Source organism: Pseudorasbora parva, chromosome 24, assembly GCF_024679245.1.
Source record: "Pseudorasbora parva isolate DD20220531a chromosome 24, ASM2467924v1, whole genome shotgun sequence".
NCBI lineage: Eukaryota > Metazoa > Chordata > Actinopteri > Cypriniformes > Gobionidae > Pseudorasbora > Pseudorasbora parva.
In genome coordinates this window covers 2700715-2725840 of record NC_090195.1, presented here as the reverse complement: position 1 = coordinate 2725840, position 25126 = coordinate 2700715, and the positions used below count along the sequence as shown (strand labels likewise).

Here is a 25126-nt window from a genome sequence, read left to right as displayed (position 1 = left end):
TCAGGTCGGACAACATGACCGTTGTAGCGTACATCAACCACCAGGGTGGTCTACGCTCCCGCCGCATGTCCCAACTCAACCGCCATCTCGCCATGGAGTCAGAAGCGCCTGAGGTCCCTTCGTGCTGTCCATATCCCGGGGATCCTGAACCGTGCAGCCGACGAGTTTTCATGGATTCAGCCAATCCCTAAGGGAGTGGAGACTCCATCCCCAGTCGGTCCAGCTGATCTGGGATCAGTTCGGGGATGCACAGGTAGATCTGTTTGACTCCCATGACTCGTCCCACTGCAGCCTGTACTATTCCCTGACCGAGGGCACGCTCGGCACGGATGCACTGGCGCACAGCTGGCCACAGGGCCTACGCAAGTATGCGTTCCCCCCAGTGAGCCTTCTTGCACGAGTTCTGTGCAAGGTCAGGGAGGACAAGGAGCAGGTCATGTTTGTCGCCCCGTATTGGCAAGGCCAGACCTGGTTCCCAGAACTGGTACTCCTTGTGACAGCCCCTCCCTGGCCGATTCCTCGGAGACAGGATCTCCTCTCTCTGTGGCACCCACATCCCGATCTTTGGAACCTCCACGTGTGGCTCCTGGATGGGACGCGGCAGGTTTGAGTACCCTACCACCTCCGGTGGTGGCTACCATCACTTCCGCTAGGGCCGATTCCACGAGAAACAAGAAGGTTCCTGTAACAAGAAGTGGAACCTCTTCGTCAGTTGGTGCTCTTCTTGCCAAGAAGACCCCTGGAAATGCCTGATCGGGTCGGTGCTGTCATTTCTCCAAGAAGGGTTGGATCGAAGGCTGTCTCCTTCCACCCTGAAGGTTTATGTGGCTGCAATTGCTGCCTACCATGACCTCTTGGAAGGGTAAACCGGTAGGTAAGCATGACCTGGTCATCAGGTTCCTGAGGGGTGCGAGGAGACTACATCCTCCTCGTGCTCCTCTCGTACCCTCTTGGGACCTCTCAGTAGTTCTAAGTGCCCTGCAGAAGGCCCCATTTGAGCTGTTGCGGTAAGTAGATGTTAAGTTATTGTCTATGAAGACGGCGCTCCTGACCGCACTGGCCTCCATCTATTGGGTAGGGGACCTGCAGGCATTTTCGGTTGACAAAGCGTGCCTGGAGTTCGGGCTGGGTGATTCTATATCATTTAGCATTTAATTTTGACCCCGGCCTGGATATGTGCCCAAGGTTCCCACCACTCCTTTCAGAGACCAGGTGGTGAACCTGCAAGTGCTGCTCTTGGAGGAGGCAGACCCAGCCTTGGCACTGCTCTGTCCAGCCATGCTTACATAGACAGGACGCAGTGTTTCAGGACCCCAGACCAGCTCTTTGTCTGTTATGGTGGGAAGCTGAAAGGGAAGGCTCTCTCAAAGCAAAGGTTGTCCCACTGGATAGTGGACACCATTGTTTTGGCATACCAGCAGCAGGGACGCCCATGCCCCCTTGGGGTTAGGGCACATTCCACTTGGAGTGTGGCCTCCTCTTGGGCTTTAGCGCATGGCGCTCCGCTAACAGACATCTGCAGAGCTGCAGGCTGGGCGACACCGAACACATTCGCCAGATTTTACAATCTCCGAGTGGAGCCTGTATCTGACTATGTACTCGCCTCTACAAGTGGCCGGTAATGGATTGGCTCAGCTGTCTTTGCTTGCTCGCCATTCCACTCCATGGACTGGATACACACAATATTCTTTTTAGGTGAGCTTCTCCGAAAGCCCTGACTGTGACTGAACGAAAGAGAGGCTCCTCGGTTTCTCTTAGGGAACGGAGACGTAACGTCCCTCTGCCACACCACTGTACCGCTGGAACGGGAGTTCAACTTGGCTCCTCAGCTGGTAAAACCTAAAGCAATCATGCCAGCTACTTCCTTATATACCCACGTGGGTAGGTGAAGTTACGCATACAAATCTCGCATGCCGATGGCATTGGCACTGCCATTGGGCGTTTTCTAGTTCTCAGAGATGATAGGCTTCTAAGCGAAACCCCCATTCTTCAGTCACTGACGTTACGTCTCCGTTCCCTCCTCAGGGAACGAGGGTTACATACGTAAGCGAGACATTCCCTGAAGGAGGGAACAGAGACTTATTATATTTAGCTAAAACTATAACTAAAAGTGTTAGAAAATCATTTTAGTAACATATTTGTTATTATTCTTTTAAAATAGAGAAAAGTTACTCTTAGAACCAATTACCGTGTGTGTGTGTGTGTGTGTGTGTGTGTGTGTGTGTGTGTGTGGCGTGCGTGCGTGCGTGTGTGCAGGGTGACCATATTTTGATTACTGAAAACAAGGACACTTGGCCCAGCAATGAGATACTCAAATGATATTCGAACTTTACTCAACAATGCCTTATTATGCCTTATTTACTAAACGATGCCTTTCAATACATTTAAAGTAAGCATGAAGATGATTTGTAACTAGCTCCTGATTGGACAGATTAGAGTTGTTACAACTGACCCGTGTTATTACAATCATCCCCTGGTCTCCCCTACTTAAAGTGCTTGTATACAGTTTGAATATAAATTGAAATTGATTAGTATCTGATTACTGAATAGTTAATATCATTTAGTTGGTGGAATACAAATGTTCTTATTTCTGGACATACTCAGAGTAATGTGTATGCGAGTTTCACTTTTGATAAAGAAGTTGTCAAATTACTAGCCATATCAACACATTGTGAATTTCATTGTTGTTTTTGTTGATTTTGCAGATATAGTGACAGAAATAAAACATTATTTGTGCTAGCAGAAAATATCACCTCTTCTGTGTGTGCAAAATTACCTTCACAAGACATTTTTTCACAGTGTATAATGGCATAGTGCCATCATATTTACTAATAATATTCTAACTCTCGCTAACGTCATTTATTTCTATCGTTGCTATTAGCAGTGGATTGTAACAGACAAGAAATCTGCAAGGTGCTTCTTACCATTTAATAGCCTTTTACTTAACAGGGGTTTGCATGTAGAAATCACATATATCATATATAGAACCTTAAAAAGAAAAAAGAAAAAAGAATGTATAGAAGCTCTCACTGCCTCTAGTATGTCTGCGAAGTTGCAGTGCTCAACAATACAATTCAAAATGTCCCTGAACAGTGTCTTAGCACTGCATTGTACAATAAATATCCATATTCTTGAATTTGTTGTGTTTAGCAGACATATTTACCTACATTTAAATAATACAAGTAGAATACATAAATTCAAGAAAGAAAACACTACAAGTTAATGTTAGTTTATTTAACTAGTTTCATTGGTAAGCACACGGTAATGCAATAGAGAATACAAACAACTGTAAATTACAGTAAAGGTACAAAGGCTGGAAGTCTCTAAACAGTATAGTGTGATTATACATTATATTGATTAAACAGTATATTGTGTTTTAATCTGCTATAAATACAGTAACATTCTGGCTATTTGTTGATTTTATACCAAACTTTTTACACCTATTATGTGTGATTATAGTAAGTATTAGATTAGATCTAAATCTCAAGCAGTCTCAGAACTCGTTAACTGATAAAAAAGCTGAATGACAGTATTTAGATATTATAGTTTATATTAGCAAAAGTCTCCATGAAATTTAACATAGACATGCTTTTCAAAAGAAAAATGTAGTATACTTCTCAAATTAAGTCCTGCATTAAATTTACTAAGACAATATCCTGAGTTGGTAAAGGAAAATAGTACCAATACATCAACACACATACTGTGCACATACACATACATATTGCTAATGGTGTGCTACGTTGATTGTCTCAGCAGGTTGACTATGTCATTATCCTTGCTTTTTATTCTTTTCTTCTCTTTTCTTTTCTTTTCTTTTCTTTTCTTTTCTTTTCTTTTCTCTTCTTTTTAGTTAGTTTTTCCCCCTGCTTTCTTGTCTTCTTTTATGTTTTCCAGTGTTTTTGCCTTTTCAGGCTCATTTATTTCCTTCAGCTTCTCAATCAGAAAATCAATGTGCAGAAGTGTAAACTGAGAAACAGCGTTGAGTGCGATCATATGCAGAGTTTCCACACAGTGAAAAGCTTCCAACACCAGCTTTACTTTCTCTATCTGTAATTCTTGCAGTTCTTCTTCCAGCTTCTTGACCAAAGACACACCGTCACCAATCTTCCCATCATATTCGTTCTTTAAATCAAAAAAATTCCTCTTCTCCTTTCTTGTCTTTATTTCATATATTTTTGCTCCTTTGACATGTTTGGTGTAGTGGCATTTATTAGTGCACACTGTACAGTGATAATCTTTCATCACACTGCACCATGAGAGATCTTTGATCCACCAGCATCCTGGATAATGACAGTTCTCTTCACAGACGGTGCAGCACGTCGCCTCATAGGCTATAGCAGGATTAATATCAACCTCTTCTTTGTAAGCCACTTCAACTTCATACTCAAAGTTTTCATTTGTCTTGACATCCTTCTTGTTCTTCTCCACAGCTGCTTGAGTTTGTTTCAGCTCATTCTGCTTTAGTTCCATCATTTCAACTCTTGATTTTAGATTGCCGATGTTTGTAGTCAACTGCTTTCGTTTTTGTAAAACATCGCGAGTCATCTTCAGGGTTTTTGGTTTTATGTTTTCAATAAACTTGAACAATCCTGCCATTCCTTTAAAACTGAGATTCCATGATTGTTCCTGCATCATTTCATATTCTTCATCAGCAGCGTCTGACTGGCAGTTGTCAAACAGGAAAAACACTGGTTTACTCTTGTCATTTACTGCACACTTGACTTTAGCCTCTTTGACAGCCATCAGGGCATCTCTAGGGGGCATTTCTTTTGAGTGTGTGAAGAGCAGAACAATGTTTTCAGCAATATCTTGCCCAAATAAAGACTGAACAGCATCAAAAATGTATAGTTGTATCTCTGAGAGACGGTTTTGGGTTGCTTTGATCACCAGACACACTGCATCAACTTCATTGATCCCTTCTGCAGATTCACTTAAACTAAGAAAACTTTTGGCAATATCTTTATCTTTCTCAACTCCACGTGTGTCTCCATATCCTGGTGTGTCGATGATTGTCAGATGGATTGGACTCTCTTGTAGATAAAACCCATAAACAGTGATGCTGGAGGTCTGACTGTGAACTGATGTTCGGTCACTCTGGTCATCTGTGATCTCAAACCAAACTTTGTCTTCTCTCTTTACTCCTAACATGTAGTTGATCATCGTGTTGATGAGGGTTGTTTTTCCTGTTCCCGATTCTCCAACCATCAGAATGGTTTTATGGGGTTTCTTTGTATCTCTGTCACCAAATGTTAATTTTCTATATGGTTCAGACTGATTCGAAGTGTCTGAATTTTTTTGCAGATGGTATCGAGCAGGATTTCCATCTTCAGTTAGGTTGCTTTTGTTAATGATTTTGTCTTTTTCCATTTTGCATAATTCTTGATTTAAACTTGCCATTTTTCCCCTCTGTAAAGTTATAACAGAAAAACCTGTTATTTTACACAGCTTGGAATATGTTTAGGCTGTACATATATTGTTTTTAGCTAAGTTAAGAAGCAAATAAGGTATGTTTAATATGGAACTGCACATTCATGTCTTTATGATCAACTTTAATTTATATTAACATTGCATGGAACCACATTAAATTTACTATTTGATTAAGTGCTAATTCTTGTGTCCAGGGTGTTTCCATAAAGCATGACTTAAATGGCTAATTCCCCCAAAAGTTAAAAATTAGACATTGAAAATATTAATTATATTTATTGCAGGGCTGTCAAAATTAACACGTTAACGCAAATTCATTTTAACGGCACTAAATTTATAAATGCATGATTAACGCTGTTCACAGTTTCAGTTTGATCCTTGGCGTAGCCCATAGTTGGTTGCCTAGCAACAAGGGGAGAGGACGCTGGCGTTGTCTGTTTGCCACTTTTCCACCCGATTTTAGTTTATATATGTTAATTTTAGATTTTATTTTATTTATTTATTTTTGTCAGTAACTAGTACATTCAGTCAGTGCAAATTTTGGGACTTGCTTGGATCTTACTGTCTCAGATAACTCTTCTCGGCTGTTGATAGTTGGCTGTTGATAGTTGGCAGTTTGAATGGACTCCCTCATGTCAGGAGAGGACTCTCATTTTTCACCACTTTTATACATCTAAAACCTTTTTGTATGGATTATTACGGTTTTTCTCCTAATTTCAAAGACTTTTACTCAACCCTGCTATCTCTTCTAACATCGGCTGTTTGCTGGAATTGCTGGGAGTTGGCGTATACACTCCTCTGCTATGGTATGGACCATCATCTCGCTGTGCCTGACAGTGTTCCAGCTCTGTGTTTCTATAATGCATAGCGCTAGTCAAAACCTTTCAGCGGCCGTCATGAAGCTTAAATGTTCCATCCCACAGCTGCTAAATTTCAACGACCGCACATTTCCTGCGTGCATCGCGGTCATTAAGGAACTTGGACTTCTGCGCAGACCGCGTTACATCCATAGAGGCTCTCGTCGCGGGCTAGTTTATCATCAGCCTGAAAACTCTGCATCAGCCATACCATTCATCTGGACCTCTGTCGTACATCTGCTGCGTCATCACAACAGTTTTGCTCTCCGTTTTGGTAACACGGGAATCACCGCGAGATCTCACCAATCTAAACTGGATTGCACGGGAAACAACGCGAGATCTTTTAGCACAGCGCATGACAGAAAACGTGGAGTGGATTTTAGTGTATTACGGTGTAACGAGATTCACCACCCCATCAACGCTCAAAATAGAACTTTTTAATGCACAATTAGAGAACTCTAGAAAACTCCACAGAGGATTTTCGGTATGCGCATGTGTTCACTGCCCAGCTGCAGGTCTTACTATAGGTGGCTGGAGCAGCATGCGCTCACTGGAAATCAATATGACCTGAACGTTGTTGATGGCGGATCGCAGCAATGACTTCCATAAGACTCCACGGATGGAGTTAATCCCTCAATGCTGTGTCAAAACAGTGCGTATCGATGCAGCCAATTGTTTAGCACACAGTAATAAACTGAATGTTTATTTTTACTCAGGAACAAGAAGGTTCCTGAGTAAAAATCAGGGAATAGTGATTAAAATGGATGTTATGAACGTGTTTGAGAAAGAAATGAAGGAGAGGTGTTCTAATAAAGATGGTACATGTATGTAGGCTGTAAACTGAAGAATGTTTATTTTTATATCAGACCATTATTGTGGATCTGACCATTTTATTTTATCTTATTTGTTTTGTTATTATTATTATTTTTAATTATTATTATTATCTTTACAACTGTTTTAACTATGCTTGTTTTTAATTTTTTATTCATCCATATGGTATTCTTTTTTCTCATGCATTTGTTACCACTGTTTTAATTAATTTCTATGTAAAGCACTTTGAATTGCCATTGGGTATGAAATGTGCTATACAAATAAACTTGCCTTGCCTTGCCATTGTTGCTTTCCTTATTTACACACATGCTACAGACACGTAAAATTTTACATTATAGGCTATATGCTATAAGCACTATTATTGGGCATTAAAAAAACTACTTAAAAATGTCGCGTTTAAGCCAATATATATATATATATATATATATATGGTATAGCAATTTAGTGGCAAAATTGTTTCTACTGATTGTTTGTTTTTTGTCAGTATGCCCATAATAGCCCAAATGTCAAGGTACAAATTGAATGGATGAAAATGAGAAAGTATAACACCCAAATAACAATAACATTGACAATGAATTGTGATGGTGTATTTTTACCCTTTAAAGAACCGCACAGAATGTCTTAAATCGCTCAAATGGTGGAGGTCTTCAAGGTAACTCAGCAATTTGATTCTAAAATAATAAAAATATTTATTGATTAAAATAAAAATAAAAAATTAAATACATTAAATATATGAAGGAAATAGTCATTATTTCTATATTCATTAGTGATACAAATAGGTCTACAAATTATTAGCATGTAGCAAAATAAACTGCTATATATAATTTTTTGTATAAAATAGTAGAGTTGAAAAAAATAGTAAAATTGAAATCTACTTACATGAGATCTGTGTAACAATCTGTCCTTCTTCAAATGACGAGGTGAACTAGACAAACAACAAGATCAGAAAGCACTTTTATACTGAAGCAAACACCTTTTTCTGATGATCACGTGATTTATAAGTAAAAGATGTTATGCTTCATGACTATGATGGGGAAAAAAATCCCATTTTTTTGTAAAATAAGCTCTTGTTTTCCTATAAATCACATGATCTTCAGAAATAGGTGTTGGCTTCATTATAAAAGCACCTTCTGATCTTATTGTTTGTCTAGTTTGCCTTGTCAGTTGAAGAAGGACAGACTGTTCTCCACAGATCATATTGTAAGTAGATCCTTTTTCTGAGTTCTCACTAAGTTTTCATGTCAGGTATTTTTTTCCAAACTATTTTCCATCACAAATAATGCTCATAAAAATGATTGCGTATAGATTTCAGTTCTCCAGACAACCCTGAAGAAACTAGAATAACTATAATTGATTGGCTTTTAGGTCAGAATTGCAACAGTTGGGACAGATAGCCAGATATTTTTTGTTTAATCTTTAGTGGTTAGCAAAATTATATTAACATTGTGTTGAATTTTTTTTTGTTGATTTTGTTGATTTACCCTAATAATAAAAGTAGAAAACAATGCATTTATTAGTTTTAATCAAACTGAGAATTTGGCTTAATTTTATGTTTCTAGTTTCCGGGGTAGAAAATTATGGAAGCTTGTTTTTTAATCCCTACCCCTGGAGCTAAAAACATAAAATCAAGCCAAATTCTTGTTTTATTTCTTTCAATGGATTAAATGATAAATTAAATGGCATAATATTTTATGCACATTGAATGTATAGGAGTTTGGACAGTATGCTTAAATTTGCATTACTTTTCATCAAGGCTTTGTCATATAGAACTTGATGATTTGTGTTATCTCAAATGTGTCATTCTTTATAGGCCGACTTAAAATACTGATATTTGCTAAAACTGGCACAAATAAATGTAAAAAGGGATAGAGTGTGAGTTGTAATATTCATATGAAAAATAATGTTTCTCTGTTTACATAACTGTCTATATATATAAATATACCTTTGTTTTGTTTTTTGTTTTTGAAAAAATAAATTCGTTACTTTTATTGTTAGCCTAACTGGACTCGAGTACATTTCCCTGCTCATAGTCACCGTCACCATCACTGAGGCATGGAGCACAAAAAGACCATAATTTTATTTTATTAGCATTGCACTGTGCTCTAACAGCACCAATTATATTATTTTATTAAATTATTTAATTTACAATTATAAAACATTATTATAACTTGAATTATATGGTAAGCCAGGGTAAGATGCCCCCCACCCCAATTTTTACTCTTGACCAGATGACACAAAACCCTAAATGCATCGCAAGGAGACAGAGCTATGACTATGACTCCACCCACAGGACAACCAGCGAATTGCACCTAATCTTTACTCATGTCAATATGACTTTAATATTGTTTTTATGTATAGGCCTATTATTTATTTATTTATTTATTTATATTTTTTGCTTGAATTGATTTTTTAATAATTCTATAAATAAATAATAATGAATAAATTAAAAATTCCATGACTGAAGTAACTGAAGGAATTGAGGAATGAAAAAGGGCCCTGATACTAAAAATGCAAACTGATGCATTCACGACACAGCCTTTTGTTTTCTATTATTCTAAGACGCTGTGAGGGATATCAAGCTGGTTTAATGTGTATGCAGCAATACGATTGTTGCTTGTTATTCCACGTTCTCCATTTCATTAGTCCAGCAACTCAGCCATCATTATGTTAAGCCTCGCCCTCTATACACGTTGTGATTGGCCTGACCACAGTTTGGCTTTTACAGCTCAAAACTGTATTGAGAGTTGCTAGACAACACTCACGGCAGCCGCAGATTAGATTCGCTGCCGCTAGGGTGCGTCTAGATTTCTAGGCTACTATCTAACTTTGTATTGGTCCCGATTGAACACGTTAAAGACCTTTCGTGATCGCTATAATTTGTGGAGTAGGCTACTGTGTGCGTTAAGTATTTAATTTAACTAATGTTAAATGGTTTAATTTGATTAGTTTGCTATAAAATATTGCTATGGCAGGCCGGGAGGTCCAAAAATAAGACTAATAACTTGTCTTGGGAAATCACTATACAATAGACAGTAACTACTGACTTACCCACTAGGCCGGCAGTGGATCTGTATAAGTACTTTCCTCACATGGCTGACGACTGACTCTCCTCACGCAGCAGGCGACTCACTTTCCTCACACAGCGAATCACTTTCCTTACACAGCGAATCACTTTCCTTACACAGCGAATCACTTTCCTCACACAGCGAATCACTTTCCTCACAGGGCGACTTTCCTCACACAGCGAATCACTTTCCTCACACAGCGAATCACTTTCCTCACACAGCGAATCACTTTCCTCACGGCAAATCACTTTCCTGACAGGACGACTTTCCTCACACAGCGAATCACTTTCCTCACACAGCTACTCACTTTACTCACACAGCAAATCACTTTCCTCACACAGCTACTCACTTTCCTCACACAGCGAATCACTTTCCTCACACAGCGAATCACTTTCCTGACAGGACGACTTTCCTCACACAGCGAATCACTTTCCTCACACAGCTATTAACTTTCCTCACACAGCGAATCGCTTTCCTCACACAGCGAATCACTTTCCTCACACAGCGAATCACTTTCCTCACACAGCGAATCACTTTCCTGACAGGACGACTTTCCTCACACAGCGAATCACTTTCCTCACACAGCGAATCACTTTCCTGACAGGACGACTTTCCTCACACAGCGAATCACTTTCCTCACACAGCGAATCACTTTCCTCACAGGGCGACTTTCCTCACACAGCGAATCACTTTCCTCACACAGCGAATCACTTTCCTCACACAGCGAACCACTTTCCTGACAGGACGACTTTCCTCACACAGCGAATCACTTTCCTCACACAGCTACTCACTTTCCTCACACAGCGAATCACTTTCCTCACACAGCGAATCACTTTCCTGACAGGACGACTTTCCTCACACAGCGAATCACTTTCCTCACACAGCTACTAACTTTCCTCACACAGCGAATCACTTTCCTCACACAGCTACTAACTTTCCTCACACAGCGAATCACTTTCCTCACACAGCTACTAACTTTCCTCACACAGCGAATCACTTTCCTCACACAGCGAATCACTTTCCTGACAGGACGACTTTCCTCACACAGCGAATCACTTTCCTCACACAGCTACTAACTTTCCTCACACAGCGAATCACTTTCCTCACACAGCTACTAACTTTCCTCACACAGCGAATCACTTTCCTCACACAGCGAATCACTTTCCTGACAGGACGACTTTCCTCACACAGCGAATCACTTTCCTCACACAGCGAACCACTTTCCTGACAGGACGACTTTCCTCACACAGCGAATCACTTTCCTCACACAGCTACTAACTTTCCTCACACAGCGAATCACTTTCCTCACACAGCGAATCACTTTCCTGACAGGACGACTTTCCTCACACAGCGAATCACTTTCCTGACAGGACGACTTTCCTCACACAGCGAATCACTTTCCTCACACAGCGAATCACTTTCCTCACACAGCGAATCACTTTCCTCACACAGCGAACCACTTTCCTGACAGGACGACTTTCCTCACACAGCGAATCACTTTCCTCACACAGCTACTCACTTTCCTCACACAGCGAATCACTTTCCTCACACAGCGAATCACTTTCCTGACAGGACGACTTTCCTCACACAGCGAATCACTTTCCTCACACAGCTACTAACTTTCCTCACACAGCGAATCACTTTCCTCACACAGCTACTAACTTTCCTCACACAGCGAATCACTTTCCTCACACAGCTACTAACTTTCCTCACACAGCGAATCACTTTCCTCACACAGCGAATCACTTTCCTCACACAGCGAACCACTTTCCTGACAGGACGACTTTCCTCACACAGCGAATCACTTTCCTCACACAGCTACTAACTTTCCTCACACAGCGAATCACTTTCCTCACACAGCGAATCACTTTCCTGACAGGACGACTTTCCTCACACAGCGAATCACTTTCCTGACAGGACGACTTTCCTCACACAGCGAATCACTTTCCTCACACAGCGAATCACTTTCCTGACAGGACGACTTTCCTCACACAGCGAATCACTTTCCTCACACAGCGAATCACTTTCCTGACAGGACGACTTTCCTCACACAGCGAATCACTTTCCTCACACAGCGAATCACTTTCCTGACAGGACGACTTTCCTCACACAGCGAATCACTTTCCTCACACAGCGAATCACTTTCCTGACAGGACGACTTTCCTCACACAGCGAATCACTTTCTTGACTCATGTACAATTAAATCTAAAATCGTGCTGTTACCTCTCAAACGTCATTCATCCTATTTTTGTTAGTGTTTATTTTTTATTTTTTACAATGTAATAAGTTAATCAGAAAAATAATAGCTGCACACAAAGCATGACACGTAGTAAGAAAAATTATTTAATGTATATAGGGCCTACAATTTAATCATATAATTGTTTAAAAACGGATGAAATCTCTGCAGCGTGTCAATAAAACGAACTTTCAAACGAATTAAAAGACTGTTGGAGTTTCCAATACTGACAAAAAGTAAAAAATACACAAAATGTTACTTCTGTAGGATATCTGAATAGGCTAAATAAAATAAATGCCATAAAAATCACATCACGATTGTTTGGGCAGGATCTGGCTTTACTGTCAAGTGAAAATCCCAAACATGACGCTTGTTATTAATGCATTGTATTTATAACACTATTTTATTATGTAGGCCTACAATATTTTTTTTAAATTAAAAAGTCGTTTGAATCCAAGAAGCTCTAAACGAATTTTAGAATTGTTAAGAGGACAAATAGACCATTTTAAAAAGTTAAACAGGCTACAAAAATAAAACGTTTAGGTTACAGCTATCTGTCTCTGATTTTTTTTTTTTTTAAAGGGATCCCCTGGTGTTGAGACTTGTATGGCTTAATATAACATAAATGATGTCTCTTACTGAAATATGTAGTAGAAAACCCATGAAAGATCTACGTTATTTAAAAAATCGATTTTATATTTGGACCATGGGCGGCGCCATTTTGTTTGCGTTCTAGGTTGATGATGTAGAGTGGTTGAACTCCTCGATCAGCTGGCATTACCCGTAGCTATTTTTACCACAACGCAACTCGAAAATTGTTTCAGAGTTAAACAAAACCAATGAATTGCTTTGTAATTGTACTTAAAACACACTCAAACATACATGTGCACACAAACTCAGCTACACAAGTCACAAACAGATCGGCGGGCGGGCACACACACCTGACAGACTGCGTTGTCTCAATCGAGATGTTGGGCTGCTCAGTCTCCATGACAGGGGCTGAATCCGAAATCGACCCTATACCCTTAAATAGGGCATTATTTGAAGGGACGGCCATTTGTAGTGTTGTCCGACACCATAGGGACATGTTCGAGTGCAGTCATTCAGTCTCACGTTCACCGCAATAACGAGTGTACAGCCGATTTACACACAGCTGTCCGACTTCACGCACTCGTCTTCATTCACTCCTTCAAGTTGTATTAGTGAACAAAAGTAGCGAATGTTATTTGTGTCTTAAAAATGAAAGTTTAAAGATTGAGGTTAATTCACTGAGCTGTGCTCAAACTTTAATACACAAACCAATCCCATGCATCATCACCAAAACATCCTGCCTCTCTTCCTCGCGTTAACTTATCCCATCATCCTACCTAGATATTTCCCTCTGCTGGTCACATTAGGCATTACAGTTAATCTACTGCATATCAACAGTCTATCTATGATATCAACACAGGGATTGAGGGTTATGTATGCGCGCACGCAGTGTGTGTGTGTGTGTGTGTGTGTGTGTGTGTGTGTGTGTGTGTGTGTGTGTGTGTGTGTGTGTGTGTGTGTGTGTGTGTGTGTGTGTGTGTGTGTGTTCGCGCCGATCTGTTGGGGTGTGTGTGAGTTTGTGTGAGAGAGAGAGTTTGTGTGCACATGTATGTTTGAGTGCGTGAAGTCGGACAGCTGTTGTGTGTAAATTGCGGCGCAACGTGAGACTGAATGACTGCACACGAACATGTCCACTATGGTGTCGGACAACACTACAAATGTCCGTCCCTTCAAATAATGCCCTATTTCAGGGTATAGGGGTCGATTTCAGATTCAGCCCCTGTCGTGGAGACTGAGCAGCCCAACATCTCGATTGAGACAACGCAGTCTGTCAGGTGTGTGTGCCCACCCGCCGATCTGTTTGTGACTTGTGTAGGTGAGTTTGTGTGCACATGTATGTTTGAGTGTGTTTTAAGGACAATTACAAAGCAATTCATTGGTTTTGTTTAACTCTGAAACAATTTTCGAGTTGCGTTGTGGTAAAAATAGCTACGGGTAACGCCAGCTGATTGAGGAGTGCAACCATTCTACATCATCAACCTAGAACGCAAACAAAATGGCGCCGCCCGTGGTCCAAATATAAAATCGATTTTTTAAATAACGTAGATCTTTCATGGGTTTTCTACTACATAATTCAGTAAGAGACATCATTTATGTTATATTAAGCCATACAAGTCTCAACACCAGGGGATCCCTTTAAATGTTGCAGCGATCTGATGCTTTTGATCAATTAGATGTTATTGAGCTCTGAAACCAGTACAAATAACTTCTATTTTTTGTTTGAGTGATCTAAATTCATACGTTTTTAGCCTCATGGCCTGGCTTGAATGCATGTTTAAGGCTAACGTTAAAGATTGTTTCAATATGCAAGCTTCCATGTAGGCTATATTCGAGTGGAAAGGTGGATAGGAAACTTGTCTACAGCTTCACCTGCGGGTGTTGAAATAGGCTATTAATCAGAAAATCATGCTGAAGTGGGACAGTTTGTCCGACAGGACTGCTTGTAACTGCATGCCTTTATGTTTGGACAAATGACCGCTCAATTTTCCTGTGTGCAACATTTTAGTAGCCTATTAAGAAGATTAGTAGCCTACAATAAAATAAAATACAATCTTTAACGTTAGCTTTAACATGCAACAACCACAAGCCAGCTGCGGTTTGATGAGGCTAAAAACGTATGAATTTAGATCACTCAAACAAAAAATAGAAGTTATTTGTTCTGGTTTCAGATCTCAATAACATCTAATCGATCAAAAGCATCAAATCGCTGCAACATTTTTTTTTTTTTAAGCTGTAACCTAAACGTTTTATTTTTGTAGCCTGTTTAACTTTTTAAAATGGTCTATTTGTCCTCTTAACAATTCTAAAATTCGTTTAGAGCTTCTTGGATTCAAACGACTTTTTAATTTAAAAAAAATATTGTAGGCCTACATAATAAAATAGTGTTATAAATACAATGCATTAATAACAAGCGTCATGTTTGGGATTTTCACTTGACAGTAAAGCCAGATCCTGCCCAAACAATCGTGATGTGATTTTTATGGCATTTATTTTATTTAGCCTATTCAGATATCCTACAGAAGTAACATTTTGTGTATTTTTTACTTTTTGTCAGTATTGGAAACTCCAACAGTCTTTTAATTCGTTTGAAAGTTCGTTTTATTGACACGCTGCAGAGATTTCATCCGTTTTTAAACAATTATATGATTAAATTGTAGGCCCTATATACATTAAATAATTTTTCTTACTACGTGTCATGTTTTGTGTGCAGCTATTATTTTTCTGATGAACTTATTACATTGTAAAAAATAAAATAAAAATAAAAAACTATCAAAAATAGGATGAATGACGTTTGAGAGGTAACAACACGATTTTAGATTTAATCACAATATTGTACCTACATGAGTCAAGAAAGTGATTCGCTGTGTGAGGAAAGTGATTCGCTGTGTGAGGAAAGTGATTCGCTGTGTGAGGAAAGTGATTCGCTGTGTGAGGAAAGTGATTCGCTGTGTGAGGAAAGTCGTCCTGTCAGGAAAGTGATTCGCTGTGTGAGGAAAGTGATTCGCTGTGTGAGGAAAGTGATTCGCTGTGTGAGGAAAGTCAGTCGTCCTGTGAGGAAAGTGATTCGCTGTGTGAGGAAAGTGATTCGCTGTGTGAGGAAAGTCGTCCTGTCAGGAAAGTGATTCGCTGTGTGAGGAAAGTGATTCGCTGTGTGAGGAAAGTGATTCGCTGTGTGAGGAAAGTCAGTCGTCCTGTGAGGAAAGTGATTCGCTGTGTCAGGAAAGTGATTCGCTGTGTGAGGAAAGTGATTCGCTGTGTGAGGAAAGTGATGGCCTCATTTTTTAATTCTTTTTATAACTGTTTTAGTTTACCTTTGTTATTTTCTTTGGTTATCATCATTTTATTATTATTAATTCTCTTTACATTGTATTCTTTTTCTTATGCATTTTATCCCTATTTTAATCCCTTTCTATCCCTTAGTAAAGCACTTTGAAATGCCATTGTGTATGAACTTGCCTTGCCTTGCCTAAAAGCAATAGTGATTATAGTATTATACTACTAAACTTACTGTTTAACTCATTTTGATGTAACTGTATTCTGTTTGCACCTTATTGTGCATATTTAACCCCATGCCTTTCAAAGATTGTATACGGCCTCTATACGGATTACTATGGTTCAACATTCACTGCTCTTTAAAGGGGTCATATAATGCCATTTTTGTCCAAGTTAATATTATTATTTAGTGTCTAAATTAAAACTTTGTAATATACTTTAATTAAAAATTATATTTAGTATTCTAAGAAGTCACTCATTTAACCTGGTGAAAAACAGCTCTGTTTTCAGTAAGCCGTTTCTGTTTCTTGAATTATGTGTGCAATAATAAGTCTGTAGAGCCACAGAGCCGCAGTTTCACCCTAGCCAAGGTTTTGCCCGCGCATACGCAGTTTGACTACAGCGGTTTCACGCGGATACATTTGATTTTTAAATCTTAATTCTGTCCTAAAACTATTTATTGATTATTGTTGCTACTGCTGATATTATTTTGCATCTGCTGTTGCCCGGAGGCCTTCAGGCTCCTTTACTGATATAAAACAATGCTGTCATGAACACACACACACACACACACACATATATATATATATATATATATATATATATATATGTGTGTGTGTGTGTGTGTGTGTGTGTGTGTGTGTGTGTGTGTGTGTGTGTGTGTGTGTGTGTGTGTGTGTGTGTGTGTGTGTGTTCATGACAGCATTGTTTAAAATATATATATATATATATTATTATATTATTATTTTTATTTACAAATGTTTCACAAATAATTCTTTGAACATTTCCATGAGATCGTGAAATCATAATAATAATAAAAAAAACATAACATAAGAAATAAAACAAAAACAAAAACAGAATGAAGAGTATACATGTCAAGTTAAAGATGAGGAGTTAAATTGTTTGTAAATGTCCATAGTTCTGGTTGCATTGCGGTTTGAGAGTCCTTGTAAAGTTTCAAAATAAATCTTCATGTCAGCCTTAAAATGGGAGATATTGGGAATTCTTTCAGACCATTTACATTTGTGTATGTAGAATTTACCAAGTAATATTATAAGATAAAAAGCATTCTTTTTATCTTATAATATTACTTTTGATGTAATATGACTCTTTTCTATATCTTTTTTGTCATAATAAAAAATAGCATCTCTTTTCTTTATGTTAATTTTGGTTCCATTTAACATATTAAATAAATATTCTACATCAACCCAAAAGAACTGAACATACATACAATCAAAAAAAAAAGATGCAAAATATTTTCAGGGTATATTTTACAAAATACACAATATTCAGATCGGTTTTAGATAAACTGTATGAGTAATTTTAAAATATATTTCATTAACTTTATTATTAACACAATATTTGTTATTATAAGTCCAGATCAATCTCCAATTAATATTCTCAAAATGGTCATTCCAAAAGTATCTACCTCGAAATGTTACAGGGCAATGAATCAGACTTCTAAAAAATGTATTATTGCATTTGGTATCCTTAAAGGGGTACTTCAGCGCTGGGAAGATGAATCTGTATTTAAACTGGGTCATCAGTGCAGTAGAAATGTGAAATTATTTTTGAATTTGGTGTCTTCTAGACTGAGAAAAGACAGAAAATGTATTTTTGTCTGATGAGGATGAAAGACTACAATTCCCAGAATGCTTCGCTGCCCTGTGCCATTCCCAAAGCCACCAACTTGATTACAGTGACTGAGTTAGAGAAGACACTACAATTAAAAACTGAACGTGTCTGTTCAATATAATGAGTGAGTCACCGCGCGAGTATCACAGCACTGAGCACTAACTGCACGAGTGATGAGAGCTGAGGTAATCGCGACTACACTCGCGGCATACATTCACAACGCGAGTTCAGTCTGGCGCGTTTCAGTTCATGCCTTTACAAGCTTAACTTTCATAGAAATTAATTTGAGAAGTTAAAAGACTTACATTGCACACCATAGCTCCGTTTAAATGAGTGCCTGTAGCTGCCAGCTGAGCTCTCCCTGCAAGCTGAGTGTTTTCTCCCATCCCCCATGCGCGGATTCAAAACATGCGGAAATGGCTCCCTCTGCTGGCTGTAGTCTTTAGCCTTTGGGCAAACATTCCTCCTATGATGCAAAAATCGTCAGTTTGCATCATAGGAGGAATCTTTCCAGAAATAAAATGCTTAACTCTCTTGTCTCAGGGAGATATGAGGGGGGAAAGCACAATAATTTGAATATACTCCAGGGTTTCTACTGATACTTTAATATCTACACCATTCAACAATATCTGCCTTTAAAAATTGGATTTTGTCGTAGAAGATTGATTTTTTCTAATATTTAAAAATGTTATTATTCCATATTAACCTTTTTATGGGGTGAAAATTTATGTTTTGTATATAAGAATCCAAAATAAAAGAGCCTGACTATGAAAATTGGATAACTGGACGGGGAGTTTGCTAACCTCAAAATCACATTTTAAAAGGAACTCTATACCACCAACTTTTTCAAAAATAAGATTTGGAATTATATACCATAGCTTATCTTTGTTTAATATAATGTTTAATCCAGTTCACCTTGAAATTGTATTAGAAGTAACAAAATCAAGTACATTCAAGCCTCCTTGGTTATAAGAATTACATAAAATATATCTATTAAAATAGTGAGGCTTGTTTTTCCATATGAAATTGAATAAAATCATTTTTTTTTAATAAAAGATTTTGGTACATCTATTACTTTCACAGGATAGACTAAACGAGACAGTCCCTCTGTTTTGGACAAAAGAACTCTTCCTTTGAGTGTGAAAATCTCTCATGAGCCACATATCGAATTTCTTTTTAATTTTCACCATAAGGGGCTGGAAATTTGATTGCACTCTATCTGACTGATTTTTACAGATCTTGATATAAAGATAATGTTACGGCAATTTGTCCTTAACTTTAAGTCAAACAAGAAATCAAACGGCCACTGAGGCACTTAAAGATTGTATCTTACGCAGGATACAATAAATCCAATGTCCAGGCTTTCGTATCGTTCATGCGGTTTATTTCCATTTGAGCAAGCATACAAACCAAATTATCTAGCTAGGCTCTAACTATAATACATAAATTCTTCTGATCTTCTTCCCGTGGCTATCTGGAAAAGAAACAAAACAGAAGAAAAATAGAAGAGAAGAAAGAAAAGAAAGAATACATGTCCATGATGCTACACTGTGGCCTCCAGAAGCAGACAGATCTTCGTTATAGGTCTCTCCAAGACACTAGTCTTAGTTTGGAGGAGCACAGAGCGAACCAATCCTTTGGAGTCAGGCTTAACACTCAGAACTCGGCCCATCATCCAGGATCCTCTCGGTGCCGTGGCTACAGCAATGATGACAATATCCCCAGGAGAAAAACTTCTTCTTGGTACAGCCCATTTTTGTCTTTCCTGCATTAGAAGTAAGTATTCAAAAGTCCATCTTTTCCAGAAAAGTTCGGCAATGTACTGTACTTGTTTCCATCTTCTCTTGATATACATGTCACTTGGAGCAAAAAGTCCTGGCGGAAGGATGGGCTTTCCTTTTAGCAAAAGAATATGGTTTGTGAGGGCCTCAAGGTCATTAGGGTCATCAGAGATCTTTGTAATGGGTCTGTCGTTTAGTATTGCCTCTACCTCACAAAACAGGGTCTGCAGGCCTTCATCATCCAAAACTTGCTGCCCAAGAACCGAGGTGAGTATGCTTCTTACGGAGCGGATCAGACGCTCCCAAACACCGCCTTGATGTGAGGCTGTAGGTGTATTAAAGCTCCAGTTAATCCCATCTTGAATCAAAGCACCTTGGATCTTTGCATTATTCAAAGCAGCAAGACTTTGTTTTAACTCTTTGTTTTTTCAAGGAAATTCGTGCCATTGTCTGACCTTAGGCTGAACACAGGACCTCTCCTACAAATGAATCTCCGCAAAGCATTAATACAGGAATCCGTTTCCAAAGAATATGCCACTTCCAGGTGTATTGCCCGACTGGTCAAACAAGTGAAAAGCACTCCATACCTTTTTAGAGAGCTTCTTCCTCTTTTAACTTCTATGGGGCCGAAATAATCAACGCTCACATCTGTAAAGGGAGCCTTATCTGGCATAACCCTCTCTTCAGGTAAGTCTGCCATCTTCTGCTTTCCAAGCCTTCCTCTATAACGTGTACATGTTGTACATTCTGCAATTATTCTTCTTGCAGCAGAGTTAGCATTAATTATCCAATATCTCTGTCGGAGCTTATTCAGCATGTGGTTTCTACCCGCATGTCCTAGCGGTTGATGGAGGTGACGCAAAATCAGTTGGGAAACATGCAAATCTTTGGAAAGGATAACAGGATGTTTAATCTCTGATGGTAATGCAGACTTGTGTAAGCGACCCCCGACTCTGAGAATGTCGCCTTCCAATATAGGATCCAACTTGTACAATGAACTGTCCTTAGGGACATTAACCAAACCTTTCTTCAGGGTGGCAATTTCACTCTTAAACCTACGGTTTTGAACAAAACAAAGTAATGCCTTTTCTGCTTCATCATAACTTTCTGGAATAAGAGATTTCCCTTCAAGAGTGGCTTTAAAGCTCTGAAGTTTCTGTTCAACAACCCCTTTGACTCCTATGTCTCTGTCACTTTCAGCAGATGAAACTCTTCTCTCTTTTGGCTCAGGAGCAAAAGAACTCTTTTAAGCTGGAGAAACCAGGCAACCGATTTTTTAAGCTTCCTCCAAGATGAGAAGTAATTAATGAGATAGTCTGTAGGATCCTCTAAGTGCTTGACAACAGCATTCACAGCTACTTCTCTCTTGACCTCTGGGTCCCCAGTGGGAATTACTGCTAAATCCACATCAGTGATTGGCCACTCCTTCTCTGACAAAGAGAGGAACTCTGGACCTTTAATCCATTTCTGGTGTGTGAGAAATTCCTCTGCTTTCAGTCCACGGGATGCTGCATCGGCAGGATTGATCTTAGAGCCCACATATTTCCACTGGTCAACTTCTGTGGCTTCTCTAATAACCGCAACCCTGTTTGCAACGAAGGTATGGAAACGTCTAGTTTCATTGCAGATATACTTGAGGACAGTTGTGCTATCTGTCCAAAACACTGACCTCTCCAGTGGCAACTGCAACTCTTTCTGAAGCATTCTATCAATTCGGACGGCAAGAACTGCTGCTGCGAGCTCCAGGCAAGGAATGGTAAATGGCTTCAGAGGCGTAACTCTAGTTTTTCCTACAAGAAATGAAACATGTATTTTATGATCATCTTTCCATCTCAGGTACGATACTGTACCGTATCCAACTTGACTGGCATCTAAAAAGTTATGAATTTGTGCTGTTACGGATGTTCCAAAATCCGAAGGTTTAATGCAGCGATTCACCTGGAATCCAATCATCCAGTCAGATCCATTAGCCAGTCAGACCATTGTTTAGAGAAGACGGGGGGTATTTGTTCATCCCACTTCAAGTTTCTTCTACAGAGTTCCTGTAATGTTAACTTAGCTGACATGATAAAAGGACCCAAAAAAAACCCAATGGATCGTACATTGAGCTGACCACAGATAAAATACCTCTCCTGGTATACATCAGTAAAGTTGGTTTTATATTCGCACATTTGCGTTCAATAACTATCTCAATAAATGTGCAATAAATTAACGTTTGCAAATGGTAAACAGCGATATGATATTGTGAAGCAATGATTGTCAACCCACACCACTTTTCAAAATCGAAAAAAATGTACAAGTATTATTTTAAAGGCATTCTTACTTGCGAATGTCCACTGAATGTACAATGTAGCGTGGAAAACCAGTTAGGGACCGTGTACAAAGTTTTTTTTTTTTTCATTGTGTGCAAACAGATAGGCTAATTACATTTTAGCTGGCTACAGATGAACCTACCAGCAAATATAACGCACATTATAATGCTATATATTTTACTTTAGAAACAATAAAAAATGCATTATAATGATGGTGTTTAAAAAGATTTTTAGGAAATTAAAAAGAATGAACAGTTACATTTATATCCAGTCATGTGGAAATCCATCTGTAATCTGTGCTATAGCTATCTGGGCAGCGGCGACGTGTCAGCTGAGTTTGGTGATGGTACAGTAAATTACAGTGAAGTTATTGAATATTGTTCTTTATGAAAATTATTTAAAAAAAAAAAATTATACCTTACTTGTTAAAATAGTACAACTAGTAAAAAAGAGTGCAAAACCCCAAAAGCGTTACCACAAAAAGAGCTTATAACACATTTACAAATCATACATTTTTATGAACAAAATTCTACACTATAATTTCCCCACTGAACAATCTTTAATATGTATAACAACATCAAATCTATTTATTTGTATAAATCATGCAGGTCATTCTTTAGTTTTTTTATTATATTTTTTTGAGTATTTCAAGTATAGGAATATAAACAAATTTTAACAACAACATAAATGGAGCAAAAAAGAACAGAAAATGCTAAACAAAATGCATGAAGAGCCAGGGATAATATAAATTACATTATATAAAACATCTCAAGAGGCACTTATTAAAAATCAGGCAAAATGTCACAAAACATACAGTCACGTCTAAATTGTAGAAAAAAAGAAAAAAAAAATTAAGTTTTTTTTAATGATATTATGTCTATCTATTCAATACATCAAAAAACAGGAGTAACTGTTATAATGGACTGCAGTAGGAGTGAACAAGGAATAAAATATTTAATTTGCTTTCTGACTAAAACGGGATTAATGACACTAATATGATGATTGAAGTATATGGGAAATGCGTAGAACCAGAAGATGGCAGTATTGCAAGATCAAGGATGCAAGCTGCCGTTACAACCTGAAGAAGAACGTCATTTGTAGATGGTCCCTAAAAAAACAACTCTCCATAGAGGTAAGCCTGTTTATCTGCTTTTGAAAGACGTCGAGTCCTGAACCTAAACTTGTCAGACTCAACGCACCATTGCAGACCAAGCGCTCTTTCTACAGGAAGCTGGTCCGTATCTAGATCCAGTTCTTTCGTTTCTGTTGCTCTGATGTTACTTGGTATTGATGTCAACACAGAACGGCTATTAGTCACCCATTTTCTGAGACTAAATCCACCTTTGTCACAGAGCAAAGTCAAATCCTTTGTAATTTGAATTGCATCTTTTTCTGAGGCTATGGACTTCAGGCAGTCATCCACGTAAAAGTTATGAAGAACTGTACCAATCACTTCATCTGGAAAATCTGAAGCATGGTCCTCTGCAGTTCTTCTCAAAGCATAATTTGCGCAACTTGGGGACGATACAGCTCCAAATAAGTGTACCTTCGTTCGATGTTCTACTGGTTCTTGATCAGTATCACCATTAGGCCACCAAGGAAAGCGAAGAAAATTCATGTGTTTATCAGGGACCTGCACTTGATAAAACATGGCATGGATGTCGGACATGACAGCAACACGTTCTTTCCTGAACCGAATGAGAACCCCAATAAGAGAGTTGGTGAGATCTGGACCCTGCAAGAGCTGACAGTTTAGTGATGTTCCTTTATATGTAGCTCCACAATCAAACACAACCCTTAACTTTCCTTTACTAGGGTGATGTACTCCATGATGGGGTATGTACCAGACTTTTCCATCCACTTGTTCCAGTTGGTCTACGGGTATGACTTCAGCATAGCCCTGAACCTACATATCACCAAGAAATGTGGTGTACTCCTCCTTAAACTTATCGTTCCTCTCAAACTTCCTCTTCAAACCATGGAGGCGCTGTTCAGCAACACAGCGATTATTTGGTAAGACAGGATCTTTTTCTCTAAAAGGTAGGTCAATGCAATAATGTCTGTTTTTCAATTCTGCTGTACTACTCACAATCTTCATGAATTTAACGTCCTCTCTTGACATCTCCAATCCCTCCTCTAATGTTCTTTAATTAAAATCATGGTTGTATTGTTTAATGAGCATTTCCTCCAGATATTCCACTGAAATACGATTGGTTGTAACAACAGAGCAGCCAGTCTTTACTCCATTGCCACTTCCACCTCGAAGTGGCCCATTAATTATCCAGCCAACTCTTGTTCGAACTGCATATGGTCCTTCACCTTGGCTGTTGATCACCTCCCATGGTTCCATCACTTTTGCTGCATCAGTTCCAATGAGCAAATCAACATTTGAATCCACATCATGAAGCTTTATGTTCCCCAAGTAAGACCATTTAGCCACATCCTCTTGTCGTGGAATGTTCAACTTTGACACTGGCATAATCTTTTGAGTTAAGAGATGATAAAATCATCAGTATCCATGCCAGACACTTCTAAACCAGTCAAAACATTAGTACTCACAATCTTCTTCTGACCCATTGTCCTTAATAAAATGTTTGCTGGCTTTCCTCTTAGACCTAGTCTCCTTGCCAAATCAACAGTGCAGAAAGTACCTGAACTCCCAGGATCCAGAAATGCGTAAGTCTGCACAACTGTATTACTCATCTGGCTTTTAACCTGAACTGCAACAATTCAGAAGACAGCATCATCCTCTTCACCAGCCCCTATATAACCACATGTCTGTTGTCCAGTTGACACTTTTAGTGGAAGGCTCACAGCATCCTGTTCTTCTTTGACTGATGTACCCTTTGTCTCAATGTGAAAGACTGATGGGTGCTTCTGGTGACACACACTACAATCCAAA

At 38.8% G+C, this 25126-nt stretch overlaps 2 protein-coding genes across 2 annotated transcripts in view; one reads left to right on the top strand and one right to left on the bottom strand.

Moving 5' to 3' along the window:
- Positions 1 to 3799: 3799 nt before the first annotated feature.
- On the bottom strand, positions 3800 to 7780 carry LOC137064142 (uncharacterized). The gene is made up of 2 exons (XM_067435474.1): positions 7709 to 7780; positions 3800 to 5406 (listed from the first exon to the last, which is right to left on the bottom strand). The coding sequence occupies exon 2, from the start codon at positions 5395 to 5397 to the stop codon at positions 3847 to 3849; it is 1551 nt and encodes a 516-aa protein (XP_067291575.1). The 5' UTR covers positions 5398 to 5406; positions 7709 to 7780; the 3' UTR covers positions 3800 to 3846.
- A 515-nt stretch (positions 7781 to 8295) lies between these two features.
- Positions 8296 to 25126, top strand: part of LOC137064279 (uncharacterized) — a 28635-nt gene continuing 11804 nt past the window's right edge. Inside the window, exon 1 of the mRNA XM_067435655.1 lies at positions 8296 to 8312. The gene's annotated coding sequence lies outside the window, so the exon portion shown is untranslated. The remainder of the gene's footprint in view (positions 8313 to 25126) is intronic.

Excerpts from the sequence above, each read along its gene's own strand:
- LOC137064142 (XM_067435474.1), bottom strand. The coding sequence starts at position 5,397 with ATGGCAAGTTTAAATCAAGAATTATGCAAAATGGAAAAAGACAAAATC.